Here is a 27627-nt window from a genome sequence, read left to right as displayed (position 1 = left end):
CCTATTTTCTTTTTTTATATATATATATTTTATTAACCTTTTTTTCCTGCTTTTAAGTATTTTATTTTTATTTCATAATATTACAGGGGTATAAATGTGTGGGTTACATAAATTGCCTTTGCACCACCCGAGTCAGAGCTACAAGCATGTCCACCCCCAGACAGCATGCACTGCACCCATTAGGTGTGAATATACCCATCCCCTCCCCCTCCCACCTGCCTGACACCCTATGAATGTTACTACTATATGTGCACTTAAGTGTTGATCAGTTAGTTCCAATTTAATGGCGAGTCCATGTGGTGCGTGTTTTTCCATTCTTGTGATACTTCACTTAGAAGAATGGGCTCCAGCTCCACCCAGGATAAAACAAGAAGTGCTAGATCACCATTGATTTTGTGGCTGAGTAGAACTCCCTGGTGTACACATACCACATTTTATTAATCCACTCATGGATAGATGGGCACTTGGGCTGTTTCCACCTCTTTGCAATTGTGAATTGTGTTGCTATACACATTCGAGTGCAAATGTCCTTATTATAGAATGTCTCTTTTTCCTTTGGGTAAATACCCAGTAGTGGGATTGCTGGATCAAATGGTAGTTCTACTTTCAGTTCTTTGAGGTATCTCCATATTACTTTCCGTAGAGGTTGTACTGGTTTGCAGTTCCACCAGCAGTTTGAGTGTTCCTATCTCTCCACATCCACGCCAACATTTGCTCCCCATCCGTCTGATAAAGAAATTAGTCAACGACCAATGTACATTAAAATCTTTATCAGATGGATGGTGGGAGCATCCTTGGAGGTGCGAGTCCTAACGCGTATGCAGACTCATGCCGAGAGCAGTACTTTTTTGAAGGATTGGCTTTAGCGCTGCAAGAATTCATGTAAATTCTCTTTTACCTCCATTTCTACTCCCCCTGGAACTTTTACGAGGAGGCAGGCAAGAATAGTATTGACTCGCTTGTACCATCCATCTGTTAGAAAAACCTATAGTGCAGAAATCTTTGCCTTAGGCTGAGCTCCAAACTTGGTACTTAATGATTTCTCTTCAGGTTCATTGACAGATTCTACATCTCCACACACAATTTGCTCCCAGTAGTTTCCCAGAGATGCTACCAGAAGCACAATTGATCAACAGCTGGCTGCGGGGATTGAAGAGCAGTCCTGGGACAGCATTTCTGTTTCTTCCTGAAATTACTCCAAGGCTGTAAACACCTTAGGTGTAAACTGTCTGTCTGAATTTCATTTCCTTTGATATCTTCTTTCCTTAACATATAATCTTTTATCCGTTACATGTAATCTTTATAATTTTTAATTGTCTGAATAGGGTAACAATATATCTTCGTTGCTGTAAACTTGCAGTCTCAAAGAGCATTAAGAAAACTTGTAACAAAAGAAAAACATTATTAATATTTTGGTTGCATATATACACGCAGACATATGCATGTGTATATATGGGTATAAAACGAGGACCCAAAAGTTAACCGGAAGGAGCACTGACTGAGCACAGAGGGACAATTGGAACCGCTGTAAGAATAATACGTGCACTGAATTGAAAACGATAAATAGCTAACGATGCAGGTTTTCATCAGCACACTCGAAATAAATACTCACTTGGCGTATTACTAGGGCACAATTGCATTTATCTGAATGTTTATAAATAAAAAGAATTATACTTTTTGCCCACTTTCCCTATACATGCTGAATTTTAGAGTAACTAACATAGTAATGGTTGAATGTAGAATTCCAGATAATAAATGCAGAAAAAAACAATAAAATCTCGAGGAAATCCTTATTTTGTGAAACCGCAAATTAAGTAGCAGGTCCAGGAAATCATCTACTGAAAAACTTAGTTGGTATATCTTTTTATGAACAGTGGGATTAGGTGCCACCTGAATGCTGTTATCAATCACCCTTAAGACAACTGAAAATAACACCAGCAGGCGCCACATAACTTGTTATGCGATTCAGTATGAAATAAGAGAATTTCCTAGGAGCATTCTTTCCTATACAGGACACCATCCACCTCATCAAACCCATGAACTAAATACTAGTTTACTGAAAATACAGGAGGAAGTAGAACAAGACATGATTAGGAAACATTTGAGAACCTGGGGTGTGTTCTCCAGTAGCAGCGCTCAAAGTACATTTCACTGACCGGTAACTTGTTACAAACCCAAATTTCGGGGTCCCACTTCAAGGGCGGGGGTTCAAATCTAAATTCAAGGTAGGATTTGTAAAGACTTGTTTTCCAAGCCCTGCAGGTAATTTTTATGCCTAATAAAATTTGACTAGCCCTGCTTGACAGGAAAAGTTATTCATTTTTGTAAGACATTAGTGACGTAAGAAAATGGAAAGAAGAATTTTATTATGGAATAGAGCATGTCATCATTTTGATTTGCCTTCTCTTTAGATGCATGGATCACAAAATTTGCTTTTCATTAAAATTACTTCTATTAATACATATATATTTTGAATACATGTGCCTACACTCTAACCCCAAAATAGCCAGTTAAGAATCAGACAGGGCACAGTTGCTCATGACTATAATCGTAGTACTGTGGGATGCTGAAGACAGAGGATTGCTTGAGGTCAGGAGTTTGAGAACAGCCTGAGCACAAGCAAGACCCCGTCTCTACTAAAAATAGAAAAAAGTAGCCGGGTGTGGTGGCACTTGCCTGTGGTCCCAGCTACCCAGGAGGCTGAGGCAGGAGGATCACTTGAGCCCAGGAGTTTGAGGTTACAGTGAGCTATGATGACGCCACGGCACTCTAGCTGGGGAGACAGAGTGAGACTCCATCTGAAATAATAATAATAATAATAATAATAATAATCTACAACCACTGGGATGTAGGCATCAGTCATCAGTATTTGCTAAAATGATCTCCAAGGGTTTAGTGTGGACAAGGGCAGGGAAAAAAAATTCTTTCAACCCAGTTTAAGTGGTGTACAGTTTGTGCCCAGGAGAGGAGAGAAATAGCAGCCGTCTACTTGCAGCACAACTTAATATTAATCAATTGTTTGGTGTTACCCAATGCCTTTAAAATAATATGTCTTTGGCCATGGCCGTGAGCCAGTACACTAGAAATATTGCTTACTGAAAAGATCCTCAGTTTCAGGGACACAGCTAAAATGAGGTAATGTGTGAAAGCCACCTTATAAATTGTAAGGCATTTTGCACAAAGACGTTGGGTGCTTTCTGAAGTTTCTATTTAAATGTGGTGGTCCGTTAGAGAATTTTTTTTTTCATTTTGTGACTTGCCTTGGAAGCAATCAGAAGGATATCATTATAGAATTTCACTACCAAAACAACAGTGCATTGAACTTAATGGGATCTTTCTTGGAAACTGAACATTATGCTGGGTTTCGAAGGTATCCTGTTGAAAATTAGCCACAATGCACTGTTTTCCATCGTTTGATTCCATCTTCAGTTTTAATTAAGGTAAACACACACTATGCATTTTTTTTTTACTTCTGTAAATATAGATTACAAAACAATGATGACCGTATAATTTTAAGGGTCTAAAGAAGTTGCAGTCTGTTGGGAATGTTTAATCTTACTTGGAGAAGAGTATTTTTAGATCTCCCAGCCAATAAGGCCAATTGTGGGAGGGGTTGAGAGGGGACAGCACTGGTCATTAAATGCAGACATGGTATCTAATTTAGTGGATGTAGCCCAGAGTGTTGGTAACTCATCGTGTGAACACTGTGCAAAGTATTTCCCCAATGCAGACTTACAGCTTAATATTGGTAGTTACAGGGACATTGTTTGGGGAGATGAAAAGGTTTGGAGATGGGTAGTGGTGATGCTTTCAGGATATTATGAATGGGATGAATCCCACTGAATTGTGCATTTGACAATGGTTACAATGGCCAACTTATTACAGACAAATAGATATAGATATAAAAATGATATCTTATTATGTTTTAAATATTAGTTTTGCTTAATTTAAAGCCAGTTTGAGGCAGCACAAGAATGTAGTAACCCCCACATTTTATTTATTTATTAATTGGAAAATACTAATAATAATCATACATATTCGTACCTAGTGATGTTTTGATGCATACAATGTATCGTGTCCATTATTATTGTGCAGTGTATCATGTGTGTAATCTATAATATAGGATCAGATCCAGGTAATTAGCATATCCATCATCTTTAATATTCATCATGTCTTTGTGGATATGAAACATTCCATAGCCTCCTTCCAGCTATTCGAAACTGTACATTATTTTTAACTATAGTCATCGTACAGTGGTAAGAACACTAGAACTTATTCTTTCTATTTTTTTTTCCAAAAATAAAAGAAGTCAAGTCTGCCACTGTGAGGCAAAAGGAACAGAGACATTCAGGTCCTCAAGTTGGGCATAAGTTTGACTTCACAATTTCTGGCAGATGAAGCAAAAAACAAAAAAAACAAAACAGAGAGAGAGGAACACATTTGGTCCTGGGATTTTTATTTCTGGCAAGAGAAAGCATTTCCTTTTTCCTTCTGCTTCTTCATGAAGAGTGGTTTTGGGGTTGGTGACAAAAGAAGAAGATGTCAAAGAAGGTTTCCTGTTCACCGATGACATTATGGCTGATACACCAAAGCATAAGCTGCCTCTCTAAAAGGAGACCCTTTCCGTTACGTGCAATGACCACCTACACACTTGAACCTGGAAAATACTAGCTTGGCTGTGCTAAGCGTATCCCTAAAAGACCAACACCAGATAGCTACGGCTGCCAAAAGCACTTGCCCAGAGCGGTGCTATTCAAATCATGGATATGCATAAAAATAGCTCGTGGTTTTTAGTGCCTACTCCTGGATCGTACCCCCAGAGATTCTGATTCAGAAGTCGAGGATGGAGCCTGTGCATTTACATATTTACTGGCAACTCAAGGTTGTGCAGATATATCCTGAGATAGCCCAGCCTCACCAGGCTCTGAGTGCCATGAGGGCTGGGAGAGAATCGTTCTTACTCCCTGCAAACACCGTGTGGGATGCAGAAGAGCCCTTAATAAATATGAATTCAGGAAATTAAAAAAGGTATAAACACCTGCACTCAGGGGTACTCAGTAACCTCTCTCCGGTCCATTTTCAACATGGCTGAGTCAGACAGGGAGAAGCCACTTAGGGTCATTAAGAGATTGCAACACCACAAAAAGGTTTGAATTTCTATTTTTAAATCTTTCTGACCTTGTCTATCAAGCTTGTCAACCTTGAGACGGTTGTGATAGGAATGAAATGAGTCCATGTTGTGCTTTGAAATCATTTGAGTAGAAGAGACTTTAAATTCACCATGTATTGTCCAGTGTGACATGGTTTTCTTGTATATGAAAGCACTTGAATAAATTCTCACTGCTTCGACTATGATGACACTGTCTTGGAGTGAAGGTAATGTAAAACACACTGTACTGTTGGCTTTTTTCCTTAATTATTGTTACCATTAAGCCCTCACTAAGTATTTTCCTGCCCATGATGATACCAGCAACTCACATTTCCATGGAGCTTTTTAATGCGTGAAAGTCTTTCACACTCATCATCTTGGTCGATGCCATAGAGAGAGGGTCTTCAGTAAACTCTTCCGTTTGTGAAGATGGCATTGTGGGAAGAACCTGGTATCCAGAGGGAGAAGACAAGTGGGTTTCAATCAGCTAGCCACAGTCCTAGGACTCTTGGAAATGTGTGTGGCACACCCAAGATAAAAAACCCAGAAGATATGTCTCCATCAACAGGATACTTATTCAACGTTAATAACTTAGCTACAACCAACACACTTTGGGTGATGCTATTATATGTAGTGACCTTCTACACACTTTTTGTCTTTGTTTCTTTTCATTCTTTCTTTCTTTCTTTTTGAGAAACAGTCACTCTCTCATCTGGGCTGCAGTGCAGTGGTGTGATTATAGCTCACAGCAACTTCAAACTCCTGGGCTCAAGCTATCCTCCTGCCTCAGCCTCTGAAGTAGCTGGGACTACAGGTGCACACCTCCACGCCTAGCTAATTTTTTCTATTTTTAGTAGAGATGGGGTCTCACTCTTGCTCAGGCTGGTCTTGAACTCCTGAGATCAAGCAATCCTCCCGCCTTGGCCTCCTAGAGTGCTAGGATTATAGGCGTGAGCCATGACACCCGGCCAACATTCTACACTCTTAAACCTAGAAAATACTAGCTTGGCTGTGCCAAGCTTATTCTTAAAAGATCAACACTCTTCAGAACCTATATCTAAACCTAACATGAAGCAAAAGCATTTGGTGTTTGAGCAAACATTGAATCTCTGCTCCTTTACCAAGTCTTCCTTAATCTTCACATCTTGCGTTAGCCCCAAAGCCTAAAGCACCCTGACAACATGTGGCCAGAAGGTAGATGTTGAATTTCTTCCACCCTGATGACCACCACCAAACTAGCAGAAACCAGAAGCAACTTTCACCTGGACTTCTCCCAAACTCAGCCTCCTGCAGACACCTCCACCAGCAGCTAACGTGATACTTACAAGTCATAAATCATATCATTTCATGGCCATGTTTCAACTTGTATGACTTCTCATTGCTTTTCAATAAATTCCAGCATTTTCCTCTATCCTCCAAGTGTGACTCCACCCATGCCAATGTCTAAAATACCAGTGTTTCATGTTTCCTTCCTAATTATGGTTCAGGTATGCTGAGATACCTTCTGTCTCACTCACCTTCTAAGCGTGTCTTTCAATTAAGACTTTGCAACTTATACTTCTTCCTCTGGAATAGTTTCCTCTTAGCATCTCATGGCTGGTTCCTTTTCCTCATTTTCTTCGTTGCTTAGAGGAAAACATCAGAGAAAATTTTAGCAAGCTCAAGTTATGCAAAGGTATCTTACACAGAACACGAAAAGTAAGAATTGTAAGAGAACGTATTGATGACATGGCCTTAGTCAAAATCAAGACACTGTGAAGAACACAGAAGGCAAGCTTCAAATGGAGAGAAAACATTTGCAACAAATACAGCAGACAAAACACTTGTATCCACAATATATAAAAAAATTTCTCCCAACTCAATGACAAGGCAGACAATATAGGTTCACATCCTACTTTACATGGCAAGAGGGGCTTTGCAGATGTGATTAAGATAAGGATCATGAGATGGGGGGATTATCCTCAAGTATCTAGGTGGGCTGACTGTAATGAAAATATCCTTATAAAAAGAAGATCAGAGGGTCAGAGAACATCTGAGGATGGGAGCAGAGTCAGAGAGGGATATGAAGATCCTCCCCTGCTGGGTATGAAGACAGAGGAGGGTTCCATGAGTCAAGGAATACAGGTAGACCCTAGAAGGTGAAAGAGGCAAAGGAACAGGTCCTCTTTTATACCCCCGAAAAAGGACCAGCCCTACAGAAGCCTTTTAGACATCTGCCCTCCAAAACCATGAGATAATAAATGTGTTAAGCCAGTAAGTTTGTGGCCATTTGCTACAGCAGCAACAGGAAACTCATACGCTACATTATTTCTTGTTTGCTTGGTTTTTTTGTTGTTGTCATTGTTTCTTCATATTATGAAAGCAATATATTCCAAGTTTCAAAGATTTGACAAGTTTTGTAGAGTATCTTTCATCGGTAGGTGGAAACTTTCAAATTCCATGATCTTCTGCCTGGCAGGACTGGGTGTCATTCGCTGGTTTGAAGTCGAATCCATTTCAAGGCATGTCGTGGTGGTACAGTAATGGTGGGATGGTAAAACGTGCAATCCGGTCTTGTACACTGCGTGTTAAACCTACAGTGTTCTGGATGATAGAAGAGACATTCTATTTTCTTGCATGCTGGGAAGTAACAGCAGAGCTGACTACAAGAAGGTGATATTGCTGTTGTAACTGGTTTTGGAGGCAGTATTGGAATTCTACTCACATGAGTAAAAGGACAATCTGGTTTAGTACACTTTGCATCATATTTACAATTTGGGTGAACAAACAAATATTTTTCAGCAAATTTACAATTGGGGAAGGCTTTGCAAGGTGAAATGGGATGATGGTAAGCACACTCATCCCCATTTTTACAAGCAGGCCGGTACTTGCAGCGCTCCAAAAGCTTTTCTGGTTTCTGTGCCATGCTCAGTTCACTCATCTCAGCTTGACTCATCTGCAGAGTTTCTGCCATTACTGGGTCAATTTCCCATTGGGATAATAACTGCCTTTGTCGAGTTCCTTGACTTTTTTCTATATTATCTCCTTTTGCTTCCTCTTCTTTAATGGGGGAACTTTTTCTGGGGGTCCTGCTTTGTCCCTGGACCACTTCTGCTATCAGTTCTTCCTGAGAACAAGCAAGGTGCAGGGGCCAGCCTACAGGTGGCGCTGTGCTCCAGGAGCCAGTGGTGCAGCTTGGTGTCACGTCTCACAGGGAGAATGCATGCGTTGGCCATGTTTTCAAGGCAATTTCCGGGCTCATGACAGCCCTGCAAAGGACATCCTAGGTTTAAGGAATGTATGTAAAAAGGAAAACAGATACTGAAATGCAAGGCATATTCCAGAAGTAGTTAACAAACAATGTAGCAAATTTGCGAGCTAAAAAACATAAGCAAGGAATGCATACAGATGGTCAGCTATGCCCACACAGAAAGGCCTCTGAAGCCCCACTAATGAATTTGGTTTTACAACACACTTGATGTATTTGTGTGTGTCTGTGGTTGTGATTCCTAAAGAAGGAGATGTACCTTGTGAACAAAACATAAACAGATATTTTAAAAAGTGTGAAAATCCCCTATAACCACACACCTAGAGATAATTACATTTAACTGCTCTGTTTTCTTCCAGATTGTATTTTTTCCTCTCCTAGTTGTGACAACATCACATCACACAGCTACACTGTAGCTGTCTCCCTCTGTCCTCCAATTTTATTCTTGGGAATTCCTGGCCAAGTTCAGATGAATAAAGTGGATGGTAGATTGGTAGTCAGATCTAATTGTCACAAATCAGGTGCCTTAGGAAAACAATTCATTCTTTCCTCAAACCCTCACTTTCTGGGTTTATGAAATTCAATGCTGGTAAACCCCCATGCATCTTAAGTTTGATTTGTAGGACACACTGTGATTTGACACTCAGAATATGAAAGCAATGTCCTCTTGTAAAGAAAATAAAATTGTTTGCATTCATTGTGTCCGGAAACTCCTCTGCTGATAGTTTAAATTAAAAAGAAAAAAAATCCCTTGATATTGCAGTAAATTCTGAAGATGCCATGGGAGACACTATGGCAACACCAGTGTCAAAAACACGACGTTCGTTTGTTAAACTTTGGAGATGTGTGGGTAGCTGTCTCCCTCAGCCAGTTCTGTAGGACCCTTGGGAGCAATTCAACATTGCAAAGATCAAACTACCCAATAGGACGCTGTTAGAAGAACTAAGATTTTCTCGAAAGCTGGGATGTTCATTAGCCTGCTGTTTGAGAGGTTACAACAGTCACGTGTTGCCAGGGAGGGAAGGTTTCTGAGGGGAGCGAGGTCAGTGATTTTATCACGTGTTGCACGTCCCATCCTCCCCAGCAGAAACAAAATAAGCAAATAGGTAATTCTGCAAAAAGTGAGGAAGGGAGAGAAGTGATTGAAGAAAGATGTGTTAAAGACAGAATACTGCTACCAGGAAATTTCTTGAGCCTTAGGAATAATCACCTCCTTCATTAATGGGGGAAGAGAGCATTGCCTTAGGGTCAGTACTGGGCACCTAAACTGGCATTGTCACCATTGTCATGGATACACTGCATGAAAGGGCCTTTTTTTCCCAAGCAAAGTGTGAGTCCTTTTATGAACAACTGTGCAAAAGATGTAGTGATGAATGCAGGTGTTGCAGAAAATTTTTGGCACAAAACACTAATTAGTGGTCGCTAATTAAATAGGGGGGGTGGGTAATGTCTGAACATCCCCACTAATCAAAGCTAATCTCACATCAATCCCTCGGAACGTCAGAGGGGGCGGCATCTGTGGGCTGTGTCTTCGGTGCTCACCCTTGCATTCGTAATGTTGCCTCTATCTGTAGGTACAGGGGATGGTGAGTCCCAATTCAAGCTTGGATTTTTTTTTTTTTTTTTTTTGTCATTTTAGAACAAAAGCAGTCCTGCAGCTTCCTTTGTGCCACGCTGTTCATTTCTGATCCCCTCTCTGGCTGCAAGAGTGCGTTTTCCTGCAGGTGCTCAGGATAAAGCTCGTGGGGGGAAGCTAGCTGGCCCAGTCAGTTTGCAGCCCCCTGCTTTCCCCGTTTTGTTCTGATACGTGGAAGCCAGCACACAGCAGTTCGTGGGCATGCTGTCTGCTTCAGGGAGGGACGCGGTTTGAAGGAGTTGGTTTTGATTCACGTTATTTTAGGGCTTGAATCAGTTTGTCTTCCTATGAACACGAGTGTGGATGACCGTAATGACATAATAGGCATTCATCGAAATGAGTGGAAGACGTGGCTCTTGGAAAAAAGAAATGATACGTATCAGTGTTGGGTGTTTGGAGGAGGCTCAACTGAGAATGTGAACATCGTAAAAAACCTTTTTAACACTTGTTTGTTTCTTCTCATTTTCTTTTGGAGGGCATATCTAGTAGAGATCTGGACATAAATTTGGATTAAAGTGTGTGCGTCAAATTAAACTTGCAGGATGCTTTAGAAAGTAATCACAGTTTTGAATCTGAGTAAGAGGCTGTGTGGCTTCCCACGAAAAGAAAGCCTTCAAAACATCAGAGCACAGCAGTTTTTTTTTCCACGTCAAGCTATTTTGCAATGTGGAAGGAACAGCACATGAGATAGATTAACTGATCACTTTGCTACAATAAATACCAGCATTGCCTTATTGCAACTTCTAAGGGGGAGTGAAGAAGAATTTGATGTCTTGAGCTAAATGTAGATCCTCAACTTGCAGAATCCTGCTTCTTCTTAAAATAAGAAGGACCAGCGCATGATGTTTTGGGGACAGTTGGGGAGATTTGAATATGCAGTGGCTTGTGGCTGAGGATAAAGAGTTATAATTTTTTTGCGTGTAACTAATATTTTTGCTGTATAGAGAAACAGAGGTGCGTACGAGACTATTTAAGAATGGGGTCCACTGACGTCTGTAATTGACTTTGATACGTAAGCATTAAAAGGCATAAAATTAATATACTAAAAACTAATCCAATGGGAAAAACTGATGTGCCGTGTTTTCGTATAATTGGCACAAACTCTTACATACAAACACCCCTGCGAACACATACCCACTCCACACACGCAAGTATTCTTTCTGCCCTGAAAAATATCTTGTAGGAACCTGTTGCATTTTTCAAAGACAATGAAATGTGCACAGAGATGACAGCTTGACTCCAGCGAAATTTATAAAATCTCCTGTGGTTGCTTCATGTTATAAATATTTTAGATTAATTTTGTCTTCTGTATGAGCCCATATGTACATACTCACGGCTGACATGTTTTTATCATAATGTCAACCCAACAACAACCATTATTTACATAATATGATTCTCTCTGCCACAAACGATTTTCTGCCATTTCCTCTAACTCAGCAGTCGCCAGCCTTTTTGGCACCAGGGACTGTTTTCATGGAAGACGATTTTTCCACCAACCGGAGAGGTGGGAGATGGTTTCTGGATGATTCAAGCACATTACCTTTATTGTGCACTTTATTTCTGTTATTATTACATTGTAATACAGAATGAAGTAATTATACAACTCACCGTAGGTTGGGGATCCCTGCTCTAATTTATGGGGGCTTGATAGGGAAAGAAAGAACGAGGTAAGACATGAGATATCTTTTCAGTTAGCAGAGATGTCATGTGTGCATTTCATAGTTGACGACCCGAAAATCCCCTGTGTTCTTTGCAGGGTTCTTAAGCACCGGCGACCAGGCAGCGAAAGGCAACTACGGGCTTCTGGACCAGATCCAAGCCCTGCGGTGGATCGAGGAGAATGTCGGAGCCTTTGGCGGGGACCCCAAGAGAGTGACCATCTTTGGCTCCGGGGCTGGGGCCTCCTGTGTCAGCCTGTTGACCTTATCGCACTACTCAGAAGGTAACAAAGCTGTCCCCCGGGCGGGCGGGCAGAACCCCCGAACCAAGAAATGAACACTCACCGAGTTCGCACCCGGGTGCACGGCCAGGTTGCCCAAAGTCTCTCTGAAAACCTCCGCAGAAACCCCTCGAGGTTGCACACACCCATCTCCTCTGCTGTCAGCTCGGCCTTCTTTCCACGTTTGCGCAATTGTATTTCTCCTAATTTAAATTTAGGACAATTAGATGTCGGCGACCACGATGATGACAAAATAACATCTTCAGAAACTCCAAGGCCCTGTGTCTTTTGCATTCAGACTTTATTTTGCTCCACTTCAAATTTTACGAGCTTCTAATTTAAAAGTGGTAGAAGTAATGTCAAAGAGAAACAGCGTGTCGATATCAGAGGCAGATTTATAGATTTCATAATCAGTGTGGCTTTGAAAGCCCTGTGCTTTCAAAAGTCACTTCTCTCATTCATGTTAATTCTTTGAGTCTTCTGCAAACATTAAGAGCATGGTGCGTCTGTGCAGAGGTAGATTTCACCTAGAGGAGTGGTCTCTCTGTCTCCACCTCTTTCTCCGTGTTTTTTCTCTCTCTCTTCATTTCTCTCCATCTCTTTCGTCCTCTCCCTCTCCATCTCTCTCTCTCTCTCTAACTGCAAATAGGATTTTCAGAAGGGATCTCCCTGGAAATGAGGTGCACAGGGACCCGAGGGCCCTGCCGGGTGAGGTTAGCCCAAGGCTCTTGGAAGTGTCCACAGGTCGCTCCCCCTGCCTGTCCCCGTGGATGTCCCAAACCCTCCTGGGTGCCCTGCTTATAGCCAGGGGAAACTGCTCATAGCCAAGCACAAGAAGGGCAACTGCAAAACACATGCAAGTCATGATGACCAAACAGACGTACACCTGGGAGGAGTATTCAGCACACACAACACGCCCCTCCGCCTGGCCCTAGAGCCTGAGGCCTTCGCCAGGGCGGGATTCCCTGCTGTGCACTGGGGAGGGGGCTCCAGGCAACATCCCCTGAGACATTTGAAAGAGAAGCCCACAGGAATCAGAACAGCATAGTAACTTCAGGGCTGTGGCTGCAAAGAAAGAAGCAGGAACATCTGCAGACCTAACCCAGCTCTGGGTCACCCGGCCATGCACAACCAATATTTATAAGAACCATCTAAATCATCACTATTTCTACATTTTGTTCTGTATCATGGGGTGGCTTACGAATCGCACCATACCAATTTGAACTCTTTATATCAAAAGTATTCAAAACTTTAATGGAATTATTTCTTTTTTTTTTTGTTTATTTGAGACAGAGTCTCACTCTGTTGCCCGGGCTAGAGTGAGTGCCGTAGCGTCAGCCTAGCTCACAGCAACCTCAAACTCCTGGGCTCAAGTGATCCTTCTGCCTCAGCCTCCCGAGTAGCTGGGACTACAGGCATGTGCCACCATGCCCGGCTAATTTTTTCTATATATTTTTAGTTGTCCGATTAATTTCTTTCTATTTTTAGTAGAGACGGGGTCTCGCTCTTGCTCAGGCTGGTCTCGAACTCCTGAGCTCAAACAATCCTCCCGCCTCGGCCTCCCAGAGAGCTAGGATTACAGGCGTGAGCCACCGCGCCCGGCCTAATGGAATTATTTCTTTTCAAGTTATCTCACAGTACCTTTCTTTAAAGCAACTTCAGGATGCGTAAATGTATTTTTAAAGGAGATGCCACTATGTTACATGACGGCATTACATCATTTTCTTGACTTCCTATACCACTGTGAAAGAGTTGCTGAGTCTTTATGTCCCTCAATATCTTCATTAGTAAGATAGGATTGTGGAGGATTTCTGAGTCCTCTGAAATCTGAATTCCTTGATTCTTTGTTTCCTAATGCTTTGCCTGTGAAACCGAAGAGCCTTTGACCTCTTACCAGTGCGAGATAGGGATAGAATGAAAGGTTCACATTTATGGTAACTCTTTATTTTTAAAAAAAGTGAATAATCTGATCAATCATTTGTCTGATAGGTTCCTCTGGCATTTTAGAACACATCTAGGTTTTCTCTTTTCTCAGTCCTTAGAATCACAGTTCTGGATTTAGAAAACAGTCAGAACCAACTTCGCAATTAACCAAACACTTGAAAGCCAGGCTCATTAGAGGAAGCGTGTTAATCGTTTAAACGGACAGGTTAGAAGTGATGATTCGCTGCAACAACTCCTTTGCACGGGCTGTTTCTGCAAGGCAGCTCTTCCAAACAACCCAGCAATGTCATCAAGAATTACAGAAAATACCCAGACCTTTTTGCCTTAGGAATTCCCTGTCTAGTTATCTAGTCTAATGAAATCAAATTGCACATGGAAAGAGATAATTTTATTATTATTATCACAGGTAAGAATGAAATGAAAACCTAAAAGTGCAAAAAGACTAAAAGAAAAGGAACCATGCACATTTACTCAAAAGAACAATAATTTGAGACTTGTACCTAAGATAGACAACAGCTTGAAAAACACAGTGTAGACAGCTATGCATATGTTGGGGACAGTTATGAAAAATAGACTTTTGGGATGGCGTGCAGGGAGAAGCTAAGAAGAAATTAGACTAATTCCTGGCATACTCATTATGCTAAGGTAACTTGTGTTTTAAAGTATGAATTACGAGTGATTGTTTGTCTTTATTCAGTTTTTTTGCCTAGTACCAGCAGTTATATTACTTCCCTAACATACAGATTTATATTTTATATATATTACTTGCATATACACTGCTGTCTAAATTACTGCCAGTCGTCGTGACAGGGGGTAAGAAAAGGAACTTCTTAGCAGCATTTTTTCTAATTATGACTGTTTTAACGTACAGAAATCTTGGATCAAACACTGACATTATTTACTGGGGGTACTTTAAAATCATCTTTAGAGCCAAACACTCTGGTCAGTACTTGCACATTTCTGACGGAAACGTTCCCAAAGTGGCTTTCATGACTTATTGGGCAAAGCCAGACGGGTTTAACGTCTCCCTTTTGTATGTCATCTCTGGGCAACTGTCCAGTCTTTAAAATCACATCTTCCCGATTACAATCATATTTTCCTCCTATTTGACTGCTTATGTGACCTTAAAAATTGACAGGGCATGAACTTCTGGACTCACAGCTGAATGCTTTATTCTTTGCTGCCAAACTCATGCTGGAATTCACAGAAACAGCAGGAAGACATCGTAAATGGAATGCCGTGATTTTCCCGCCCCCAACCCAGCTCTTGTCCTGTCCTAGTTAAAAATAGAGACTTTATACTTCTGGACATCCGTGCAGTACACTGAGCTGATGGAAAACGTTAAGCTACACAGAATTTTGCTCCTAAAACTGCCCAAGCTTTTTCAAGTTTCTCACCAAAGGAGGCATTTTCAAAATGTGGCAGATACAGCTATAGTTTCTAGAGATAAAAAAGATTAATAAAATCCATGTACTGAAGAAATTCACAATATAATGAAAGAGATGGATATGCAAGCTATTAATAATACACGACAGAGCAATAAATATTTTCTTACTGATACACATTGTGTATTTAATGAAAAGATAGAAAAAATAAATCAAGTGAAACGTAAAGAAAATGTGGCACAAAGAATACATAAAACTCCAGGTTTTGAATGGATGCGGTTTTAAAATGAGTGATTTTTTTTTTCTTTAAATGTTAGTTGAGTACCCAGTTGAGGATGTCTTTAGGCATAGCTCATTTAATTAATTTATTTTAATTGTAAAGTCCTGATGTCTTCATTAGACTGAGGGTAGAACTATAAACGCCTTCCTGAATTAGCAGTCTGGAATCGATTCAGGTGGATTTCTCTTCGCTGCAGTGAAGGGGTACCTGGTTTTGCTTGTGAGACAAAGCGTCCTCTGACCTCTTGCTAGTGCAAAGCATGTTTTTGGGGGCATGGAGGATGCAGTTTCTCTAAGCATTTTTACTTATGACCTCTGAAAGCAAGGAAGCAAAAACCACGCTAAACTGTGGCAGCAAGAGAAAGCGCATATATTTTTTTTTCACTGCTGTAGGAAAGGTGTCCACTGGGTGCACGGTTCCGTTTTCTAAAACTCCGTTCTGTGTGTTCGTGTGTGTGTGTGTGTGTGTAGGATAACATCCCATAAAAGGAATACCCAGGGGAGCAGGGGAAAGGGGAAACAAAATGGAAATGTGTGAAAGAGACCCTGAGAGAGCTGAATGCTACTATATCCACAAATTCACAAGCCAAAGAGACAATCGGAGCCTTCTTTGCTTGCTCAAAGCTGCTGTTCTCTCGTGCAGGTTTTCATTTGCATGTCCACAATTTTGCACCTGCAGGTCTGTTCCAAAAGGCCATAATCCAGAGCGGCACGGCCTTGTCCAGCTGGGCGGTGAACTACCAGCCTGCCAAGTACACTCGGATATTGGCAGACAAAGTGGGCTGCAACATGCTGGACACCACCGACATGGTGGAATGCCTGCGGAACAAGAACTACAAGGAGCTCATTCAGCAGACCATCACCCCGGCCACGTACCACATAGCCTTCGGCCCCGTCATCGACGGCGATGTCATCCCCGACGACCCGCAGATCCTCATGGAGCAGGGCGAGTTCCTCAACTACGACATCATGCTCGGCGTCAACCAAGGGGAGGGCTTGAAGTTCGTGGACGGCATCGTGGACAATGAAGACGGCGTGACGCCCAACGACTTTGACTTCTCCGTGTCCAACTTTGTGGACAACCTGTACGGCTATCCCGAAGGCAAGGACACCTTGAGGGAGACCATCAAGTTCATGTACACAGACTGGGCGGACAAGGAGAACCCCGAGACGCGGCGGAAAACCCTGGTGGCTCTCTTTACAGACCACCAGTGGGTGGCCCCCGCGGTGGCCACCGCGGACCTGCACGCGCAGTACGGCTCGCCCACCTATTTCTACGCCTTCTACCATCACTGCCAGAGTGAAATGAAGCCCAGCTGGGCAGACTCAGCCCACGGGGACGAAGTGCCCTATGTTTTCGGCATCCCCATGATTGGGCCCACAGAGCTCTTCAGCTGTAACTTCTCCAAGAACGACGTGATGCTCAGCGCTGTGGTCATGACCTACTGGACCAACTTCGCCAAAACTGGGTATGTTCTCTCTTACGCCTGGGTCCTCTTCCTTGCTTGTTTGGTCACTCGGTATAGGTGTTGTTTTTATGATGGAATGAGCCATCCCGTGCAGGTGTGCATGCACACATATGCACACATACATGCACACACACATGCACACATGCATACACACACATGCACACACACACGCACAGCAACATCTATGGGAACTCGTTTTTTGTTGTTGTTCTTGTTGTTTTTTTTTTCCTTTTTTCCTGAAGTGTTTTACCTCGAGCCATATTTTGATCAGACTGCTAGCTGCATACTGGAAATTCCATAGTTCCTACCCGCTGGGGCAGGGTTGATATATGTTCGACTGTTGCAGTAAAAGTGGATCACAGGGTTTCAAGTCTAATCATGCCCTCTTTTCGTTTCATTTGTTACATACTAAGGTTATCAAGGCACATGTACCACATGGGGAATTGTATTCACTGCAGAGCCATAAGAATGAAAAACATCTCATAATAATTATAGAGAATATAAATATATATTTCTCTATATATAGGTTATATGTATATTCAATATATATTTTTCTATATATACATTATATATCTAATATATATTTATCTATATGTAGTCTATATATTTAATATATATTTATATTTCCTTTGCTATGTATGTGTAAAACAAAGGAAATGCATGATATATATCATATTTCTGTAGACACACGGCATCTTTTCTCTTTCTCTTGTCTAATAACATAATTGTGGAGATTAACAAGGTATCCTTCTCTTCCACCTGCATGTGCTGCTGTTGTTAACCTTGAGAGCTTCTTGCACTGAAATAAAAATGAAGATGTATATAATATTGCTATATACACACACACATATGTATATATCAAAGGGAAGCTCATTCATTGGCCTATGTATAGTAGAAAATACAAAATACTAAAAGCACACAAACGACAGGGTCTGCCAGTATTCTATTGAGCAGATTCTCAGAAAACATTGAGAGTAAAAACTCCAGCACCTCTTAAATAGCTGCAAATATCGTGACATCTTTTCACTTTCCCTTGTCTAATGACAAGATTGTGGAAATTAGCGAGATAGCCTTCTGTTCTACCTGCCTATGCTGCTGTCGTTAAGCCTGAGGGCCCCTTGCACTGGATTAAAAATGAAGCTACGGGTATCCAGGAGTGGTGGCAACACTTCCCATGTGACTCCAAGTGCCAGAATGAGGCTCCCAGGCTGCAGCAGCCTGCAGCGCACGAGATTTAGGCAGTACCTGTTAAGAGTATTTGTGGTTGCCAAAGGTTCCAGTGCTGAGGGATTTAGTAGGTATCATTTTTTAAAAGGATTGCAAGTTTTTTGTTTTGTTTTGTTTTTTGGCAGGGAGTGGTTTAAAAATGTTTTTTGCTCTTAGCAAAAGTATGGTGTGTTCATGGAGTGGAAAAGGCATTATATGGACACCAACTTCCCACGCTCAGACTTTGTAAATTTGCTCTTAGAAAGGCTGCCTAGAGGACCCCGGGGAAGGGCAGACGTGCCAACAGTTACTGGAGATGCTTGTCTGTCACCAAAAGGTGTCTCCTGGGCAAGGAAATGATTGAAACCAAAGTGTTTTTACGTCAACCTTGTTTATTAGTTTCTTGTTGCTTCCGTAACAGATTCACCAAAACTGTGTAGCTTAAAACAACAGAAATTTATCATCTCACGGTTCAGGAGACTAGAATTTTCAAACGAAGGTATTGGCAGGGCTCCCTCCAAAACCTGTAAGGGAAGGTTTGCCTGCTTTTTCTCAGCTTCCGGTGGTTTGCTGGCCGTCTTCATCATCCCTTGGTTTGCAGATGCGTCGCCCCAATCTCTGCCTCCACCGTCACACGGACTGTCTGTGTCTCTGTCTCCACACGGCTGTCTTCTTAATATGACACCTGCCATATTAAATTAGGATCCTGCCCTACTCCAGTGCGACCTCATCTTAACTTGGCTAATCATTTCTGCAATGACCCTCTTGCCAAACACGTTCCCATTGTGGAGTGCTGGGATAGGACTTCAGTGTATTTTAATTTGGGGATGATACAATTCAATCCATGTAACACCTTGTCAGGGTGAACCCATGCCTTTTGTCATAGAACTAAGACAGGCGGTGTCTGCCCTTGCAAAGGTTTTCACTTTCTTGAAGCATAAAGACTTCCATGTGGGTTCCCCAAACCATGGCCAATCAATCTTCACTACACCAGCATCCAAATGCATTAGTTACTTCATATCCGAACACATTCTTTTTACTGACTTTCATCAAACCACTTACTTTTTCCTCCCTTACATGTTTCGAAAATAAACATTATATGATTTGCTTAAGTGCGAAGCTAGAATCATCCATCGTACATGTTATGGAACTTTTAAAAAAAATAGTGAGACTGAAATAATGCTATTAATATTAAATTCTCATTAGCTCCTCCTGCCTGAAAAAGCTATGAGTGTGAGGCTGGGCGTCTTCTGGAAAGGAAGGAAGGAAGGAAATAGAAGGAGGGAAGGAAGGAGGGAAGGAAAGAAATAAACAAAATTAATTAGTTCCATGTGGTGATAATGCACTTCTAGCACCAAATGGGTGCTTTTACCAAGACATCATCAAAGTCAGAGAGCAATGAAAGTACTCTCTGCAACAAGCACTTGAACGTGGACAAACAGTCTGATCCTCCTGGACTCAAAATTCCAGGCAGAGATTTCACCGAGGTAACCAGAGCCCTGAATGTCGGTCTGAAGCAGCTGGACTTTGTCCAAACAGGAGTTATTTTTTTTTTCTTCAGACCACGTGAGGTAGAACTGAAATAACCCTTCAGCGTATTAAAGCAGTTAATTTTCTTAAATTCTTGTGAAATGTCATTAGAATGACTCAAATGGTTCTTCAAGGAAGTTGCTGAGAACTTCACGACTCAGGTGAAATTCAAAGTGCGATTTCAAATGTAAATAGCTTAGGTGATCCCATTTCAGCAGCGGCTGGTTGAACCAAAAAAATGGGAAAGTTTGATGTTGAGCAGAGTCTACTGGTTTAGGTGTTTGTCAGTGAATGGCTTAAGGAGTAGTTGCTAGTTATTTGTTCATTTTTAGTTAAGTGACGTGTTCAGTCTTTCGCGGAGGGAAATTCCCTGGTCACCAGGAGGCAGCTTACCTGTCGAGGTGAGGAGGATGAACAAGAACGGTACCATTAGGGAAGACATCTAGGACCAGCCATGCATTGTCACTGTGTGAGCTGCCCTGTTGGACTCTGCTCTGCAGGGGACACACTCAGATAGTGACCCACAGAATAGGACAGGATAGCTTTGCATGTCATTGCTGTTCCCTTTATGCACCACAACTGCAGGGGTTTGGTAACAAGAACAGCTTGTAACATGCCTAACACAAAGCAATGCTGAGGGTATTCCGTTGCACCAAGACGTGCTTCCCCATTCTCATGTGGCTGAACTTCAGCCCTCGTGCACCTACACAGTAGCCTGGTGTTCCTAATAGGTCATGGGTTTGCCCATATAAAGTGGTTGGTACTTTGCTGTTTCTTTAAAGACATTACAAAGCAAACCATCTGACCTTTAGTCTAGGCTGGAAGCCACATATATCTGGTACGCCGACTTTTTGTTCTTTGGTGAACACAGAAAACATCTTGGATGTGTGTGCAGGGGAAAGGAATGGAAGGAAGGAAGAAGAGAGGGAGAGAGAGGAAGCAAGGGAGGGAGGGAGGGAGGAAGGAAGGAAAAAAGGAGGAAGAAGGGAAGGAAGGAGGGAGGGAGGGAAGGAAAGTAGAAGGAGGGAGGGTCCCTTGGATCTTTGCTTGCAAACCATCATGTTGTCAGTTGTTTTCATGACAGCGTTAGGAGAGAGGGCTCTCCTGTCTTAGAAAGATAGCATGACAAAGTTCCCAGTGAGCCTCTAAGCCTTGAAAGCGCTGACTGAGACAGGATATTGACAATCTGTGAACGGCAAGGCCGTAAGTAGTCCTTGCGATTTCTTTCTTTGTATTTCTAATGGGGAAGTATTAATAGATCTCAGACCTGTGCCTGGAAGAGAATTCCTTATAGCTAGGAGCTGTTTCAATGGTCCAGGTGAGAGGACTAAAGTCTTGCTGGAAGAGAACCGTGTAAGCCCAAACCCTAGGTGGCATTATAGACATAGGCGGATTTCAAACATTTTTGTAAATGAGAAACAATGTCAAGGAAAAATGAAAATGAACTCCAAAGTTTGAAAAGGGTTGCAGAGAATTAAAATCCTTTTCCTATAAAATGTTTTTTAGGAAGAGGAGGAAAGGGGTTTGTCCTAACTGGTGGATAACATTCAGGTGCTCATTGATCAAGGACTAACTCCGTTTGAGCGCTGTGTAAAATAGACACGGGGATTAGGGAAACTGCTGTCTACACAAGATACAACAAAGAGCAGTACTTTAAACAATCAAACAACTCGTTAGATACTGAAGACCTTACGTGCCATTGGAATTCAGAAATAGGAAGAGAGCTCTGTCACGGCAAAGAAAACCAACACACATCTTGATTTTTTGACTTTGTTTCTGTGAGTCTGGTGTCGGTGTGGTGGAATGGTTCGTATCTTTTGTTTGCTTCGGATGCTCCCTCTACTTTGGAATTTGCTAGTATCCTAGGATTAATTTATCATCAATCATTGCCAAGCCTTTGGGGGAAAGAAAGCCAGAATGAGGCATTTAAGGAAGGTGGGTTAGAAACACAACATAAATCTGATTTTAAAAGTGATCTTTTTTTTTACTGAAAGGTATTTTAAGCTGAATGAATGAACATACCCACTTGGAACCCAAGAAGACCCACTGGAGTCCCATGGAATATACTAGTCTCACAACAGAGTTAAGTTAGACAAGGTTTTAGTTGTAAGGAAAGCTCATACTACCTAAAGGAGCAGACGAGAGGTTTCGCTGACATTTTTACAGAAATAATAACCCAGCATCTATCTCTGGCTAATGAAATGAACCCGAGGACCTTAGTGTAACACTTGACCATCTGCTACCAATATTGTGTCTCAAATAAAATAGGACAGGCAGAACTGCATGTGCGAGGTGTTGGGGAATATAAAGTATGCTATGCTTTGAGTCTTTTACTAGACAGAGAAGATTGTGTTTTTATCCTTAATCATTATAATCTTTAATTTTACTCACAGGAATTAAAACACTTCTTATGCTGAAGCAAAGTCTAAAAAAATGAAACGCTGGTATCCCACTTACAGATATCACTGTCTCTGGAGTGTTTGCCGAGAGAGAATGGCTTGGGTTCTCATAATCTCCACGAGTTTATCTTGCTTTAAGAATTCTGACTGTGCATCTCCAAGAACTTTAATAGACAGATCGTATCAGGCTAAAGCTTACTTTATCTGGATTTTCCAAATCCTCTGCTTTATTCGTAGAGAACAATAAAATGTAGGTTTGCTTCTTTTTTTTTACCTTTCAAATATACACCAAATTCCTTCAAAAATAGCCCAGGAGCCAACATGAACAGAACACTCTTTCTCTTAGATGCCTGCGGCTTCATAAAAAGTCTACAAATCTAATAGACCCGATTCAGTAAAATCAGAGCAATGAAGAAAAAGTAGGACTCCTCACTCCTTTCCATTTCTTTAAGAACAATAAAAAAATTTCCCTCATGATTCCAATTAAATAGGATTTTTCCCTAAAATATTTATTTCTATTTTCTATTGTGTGTAGATAAATTTATTTATGTAGACACAATAAGTAGAAACATTTTAAACATTATTTCAGAAGGCTTGACAAAAGAAACTTGAGGTACTACTTTAAATTCATCATCTTTCTAAATACCGTATAAGAATACATAAATAATAAATAAAAAGAAGATTATTTTCAAATATATTCATGTTTATAAATAAATAACAAAGCTCATGATATAAGGATTTTCGTTTGTCCTGTTAGTAAAATAGAAGCACAGCAGTTAGTGTATATTTAGTTAAAAGGTAAACATATTTTTCCTTCTATAACACAGTATACCTCGTCTATCTATCTAGATATATAGATACACAGATATACACATATGTACTGTATATAGTATACCATTAGTATACTATGTAAACTGTGGTATACTTTTATATGGTATAAATATACAGTGTATAATTGTATACACTACACACTGGATACAGTATATAGTGTACAGTATGTAGTGTGAAATATAGTATATTATTTTATAGTCCTTTCTCCCTGGCAATATTATAGTGTTCTAATTTATATATTGGAAGAAAGGGAATAGTATTTCTTGAATTCTTACCATATGGCAGGCATTTTGTAGTTGCCTTTTTTTTAATGAGACAGAGTCTCGCCGTGTCACCCAGGGGGGAGTGCAGTGGCGTCATCACAGCTCACAGCAACCTCAAACTCCTGGGCTCAAGTGATCCTCCCGCCTCACCCTCCTGAGTAGCAGGGACTGCAAGTGTGCACCACACCCGGCTAATTTTTCAATTGCTTGTAGAGACAGGGTCTCGCTCTTGTTCAGGCTGGTCTCCAAATCCTGCCCTCAAGCGATCCTCCTCCCTTGGCCTCCCAAAGTGCAGGGAGTACAGGTGTGAGCCGCAGTGCCCAGCTGTAGTTATCTTTTAACTTTCATCTCGTACCTCCAAGCCTAATAGTCTCATCTACTGTACAGATAAGTAAGGTAAGGCCAGGAGGAGCTAGGAAACTTGCTGAAGATTTCACAGTTGTACAGAGGTAGAGCTACATGGACGTGATTTATTTTACCACCACCACCACCACCTCAGATTGAAGGGAAAAGCTTTTCCTTCAGCACCTGTGACACAGGTGTGGGTCAAGCATATTGTTTGAATCCTGCACCGTGTGTGGTAACGATGGTAGACGCAAGAACTTCAAGAAGGATTTTCTGGTCACCCAGCCTTCTGCCTTGCAAGCAAATACACAATGGCTGGAGCCAATTTCATAAAAGTCCTGCCAGAAATAGTTACCTTAGTGTGCACCCGGAGGTACTGACCAGGGTGTTGCAACTCCCAGCTTGTTCGGGTCTGCACATCAAGTCTGAATGTTCAATGCTAATCACTGGGTGACATTTTGTCATGCGTAACCTCAAATTGTTTTTATAACAACTAAACATAAAGATGAAATTTCCTTGACAGCTCACTTTGCCGACCATAAAAAATGGAGGACATGAGAATTTGATATTTTTTTTAGGAGGGGAGGTGTTATCTTAAAAGAGTTTGTTTCAAAGATGTTTGAAAGTTGTATGTGTTTTGGATTATCTCTAAATTTTTATAATTCTTCTACCTTTGCCCAGCTGTGCAAATAAGTATGAGATGATTCTCTGGGTCATAGTTAAGAAGCACACTAAGCCTGGTGTGTTATTTATCCTAAACATGTTCACTTCACCACATCTCAAAGTACCATTTTCCCAAACTTTTTACAGTTAATGGAATATTGTTTGATCTTTTTCTAACTCACCCTTCAAAAGGTCTTTCCCTTGCAAAAACAAGCTGCATATGTCTACTTACAGACATTCTATAATTATAAAGCCTATTTTTATTTGAGTTTCAATATATAGTTTAGTTGTTAAAACTGCAACACCTATTCATTTATTTCAAAAGGAATTCTTGAGCAAGAAGAGAATGCCCACTTTTTGAACAATAGCCTCTTAATCAGGATTTTGCAACCTTGATACTGTTAACGTATGGGGCCAGAAAACTTGTTTGCAGTGGGGGTCTCTCCTGGTCCACTGGAAGATGTTTAGCATCCCTGACCCATGCCACTCATAGGACTACCCTCTGTGTACGACAACCAAAAACGTGTCCAGACTTCGCCAGATATCCCCCTGGGGCGAATCACTCCCTCCCAGATGGGATTTATGCCTCAAAAAGAGTTGAACTTGGGATACTAAAAATTTTCGTAAAGACATTTATTTTTCCTTTTTTTCCCATTCAATGTTAAAGATCATTTGATGCATTTAAAAAATAATAGAGATGTTATGAGAAATGCCATAAATCCACCATATTTAAGATAAAAGAGGGCTTTTAAAGAAAAAGACAAAAGTGGTGGATATGTCTTGGATCGAAGCTGAGTGTGCCTGTTGCTGCTTGGAATATTTTGTGCTCATTGATAAGTATGTACGATGAATGAATCGTAATTTCCCAGTGTATTGCATTGAGAGATGTTCATGTCAAATATGAAAGAGTGTGACCTTTCCTTTTTTTTTCCCCCTCCCTTCTTTTCCTAGGGACCCTAATCAACCAGTGCCTCAGGACACCAAGTTCATTCATACGAAACCCAACCGCTTTGAGGAAGTGGCCTGGTCCAAGTACAACCCCAAGGACCAGCTGTACCTGCACATCGGCCTCAAGCCCAGAGTGAGAGACCACTACCGAGCCACCAAGGTGGCTTTCTGGCTGGAACTCGTCCCGCATCTGCACAACTTGAACGAGATATTCCAGTACGTGTCCACGACCACAAAGGTTCCTCCGCCGGACATGACGTCGTTCCCCTACGGCACACGGCGATCCCCCGCCAAGATCTGGCCGACCACCAAGCGCCCCGCCATCACTCCTGCCAACAACCCCAAGCACTCCAAGGACCCTCACAAAACGGGGCCCGAGGACACGACGGTCCTCATCGAAACCAAGCGGGATTACTCCACCGAACTGAGCGTCACCATCGCCGTGGGGGCGTCTCTCCTCTTCCTCAACATCTTGGCCTTCGCCGCGCTGTACTACAAGAAGGACAAGCGACGCCACGAGACGCACCGGCGCCCCAGCCCGCAGAGGAACACCACGAACGACATCGCCCACATCCAGAACGAGGAGATCATGTCTCTGCAGATGAAGCAGCTGGAGCACGATCACGAGTGCGAGTCGCTGCAGGCCCACGACACGCTGAGGCTCACCTGCCCCCCGGACTACACCCTCACGCTGCGCCGCTCCCCGGACGACATCCCGCTCATGACGCCCAACACCATCACCATGATTCCCAACACTCTGACGGGGATGCAGCCGCTGCACACCTTCAACACCTTCAGTGCGGGGCAGAACAGCACGAATTTACCGCACGGACATTCCACCACTCGAGTATAGCTGGGCGGCCCCTCCGCCCCGCGCCCTGCCCTCGGCGACGCGGGCGCAGACGCAGAGAGCACGAGAATCTGCAGACCGGGAATGCGTTGCACCCCGCGGACTCAAGGCAGCAAGGGCGGTCGCCATGTCCCTGCGGACACTGCCCCCTGGCGCTTCCCAGTACGACGGATCAACTGCGGACCCTACGAAATGGGAAGCCAGTACATGTCTGTTACAGCACTGCTTCAAGATCGCGCCGCTGCAGCGACCGTTAGTGTGACTAGGCCATCGCCATGGCCAGGACGTGGATGTTCCCGACGTCACGGCAGCAGCCGACACTTCTGGGACCCAGCCAGGGACACTTAATGTTTTTTAATTATAATTAAAAAAAAGTTTCTCTATGTACCATACAATGGATGGCTCTGCTTAAGTGAAGAAAGAGTCTGTGGGCTTTTACCCAGCATGTGGAGCTGTATTCCAGAGAGAAGGAAAAGTAGAATTTTATTATTAAAATAAAAGAGTTGACTATGCAGTGAAATTCGTACAGTTCTGTGCAAAGAGATGTTTTGCCAGCCTGAACTCTATTTAAGAAACTTTGTAAAAAAAAAAATAAAAATAAAAATGTATATAGCTGTGAGTTTAAACAAAAACACCCACACGTGGCGGGGGGGAAAGAAAAAGCTTTTATTGGTGTTTTCAGTTTGAAAGAGCTTTTAGCAAGATTGTGCTTTTCATTGTGCTCTGTATGTATATAAATATATATATATATATACACACACACACATTAGTCATATCACCTCTGTTTCTCCCCAACAAAAGAGGCTTTTCTTCTTAATTTCTTGCAGTAAACAAAGACTTGGGATTTTCATTTGTAGGAGGAGAAGTTGTCGTGTACAAGACCCGGACCGTCTGTTGTGACCTGCCTAAATTCCCCTCTTGGGTTACACAGGTGCCTGCGACAGCGTTCTCAGGAGACCATTGTTCTGGGAAATTTTTTTTATTTTTGTGTCTTTGCCTTCATGACATTGCAACACTCAGATGGGTCCCCAACGTGCAATGTATTTAAAGCTTGTCAAACTAGAGACACGCATACACAAAGCAACAGCAGGGGCAGGAAAAAAAAGACATACAAGTCCTGTTCTGTAGTTTTGGCCCTTTGAATATGGTTAGGAAGGGTTGCTTCCCACTCCAGGGCCCTGCCAAGAGGGGAAGAAAGCCCGCCTTTGGCGGGGCTGTGCCCCAGAGTCAATACGGCTCTGTGTTCGCAGCAGCTGCAGGAGGGCGCGGCTGCTGAGGGACCTGCTCAGCTTAGCTAATCAGATTGAAGGAAGACAGGCGTCTTTCCTTTCTTACTTAGGCACTGACTCCTTTATTTATCAGGACGTGAGGGTTTTTTTTTTTTTGTTATTCTTTTATATCATTTATGGGACGAAACATATGCTTGTCCAAAAATATTACCTTTTGTGAATTTGTGTGTCTGTCACCAAACCATGACTATTACGGAAGAAACGGGGATGCAAAGGACAGAATATTAGCAGTGCTTTGTGTGGGTTTTCTGGGAA

The 27627-nt window shown here is 42.0% G+C and overlaps 2 protein-coding genes across 4 annotated transcripts in view; one reads left to right on the top strand and one right to left on the bottom strand.

The window, feature by feature from the left end:
* The window catches only part of NLGN4X (neuroligin 4, X-linked), a 244148-nt gene extending 218060 nt beyond the window's left edge, over window positions 1-26088 (top strand). For 2 of the 3 annotated variants that reach the window (XM_012656808.1, XM_012656810.1), the window contains 3 exons: window positions 11789-11974; window positions 16259-17048; window positions 25237-26086. In XM_012656808.1, the coding sequence (XP_012512262.1) occupies window positions 11789-11974; window positions 16259-17048; window positions 25237-26086 (1826 nt within the window). Of the gene's footprint in view, window positions 1-11788; window positions 11975-16258; window positions 17049-25236 lie in introns of all 3 variants that reach the window. The other variant, XM_012656809.1, reaches the window with a different exon arrangement.
* LOC105820332 (zinc finger CCCH domain-containing protein 14-like) lies at window positions 7502-9912 on the bottom strand. The gene is made up of 2 exons (XM_012656791.1): window positions 9880-9912; window positions 7502-8255 (listed from the first exon to the last, which is right to left on the bottom strand). Exons 1-2 carry the CDS (start codon window positions 9910-9912, stop codon window positions 7617-7619), a joined length of 672 nt encoding a protein of 223 aa, XP_012512245.1. The 3' UTR covers window positions 7502-7616.
* Window positions 26089-27627: the final 1539 nt, after the last annotated feature.

Source organism: Propithecus coquereli, unplaced genomic scaffold (genome assembly GCF_000956105.1).
Source record: "Propithecus coquereli isolate 6110/MARCELLA unplaced genomic scaffold, Pcoq_1.0 Scaffold52, whole genome shotgun sequence".
Classification (NCBI taxonomy): Eukaryota; Metazoa; Chordata; class Mammalia; order Primates; family Indriidae; genus Propithecus; species Propithecus coquereli.
The sequence above is the reverse complement of the archived record's forward strand: the minus strand, read 5'-3'. Positions and strand labels throughout refer to the sequence as shown.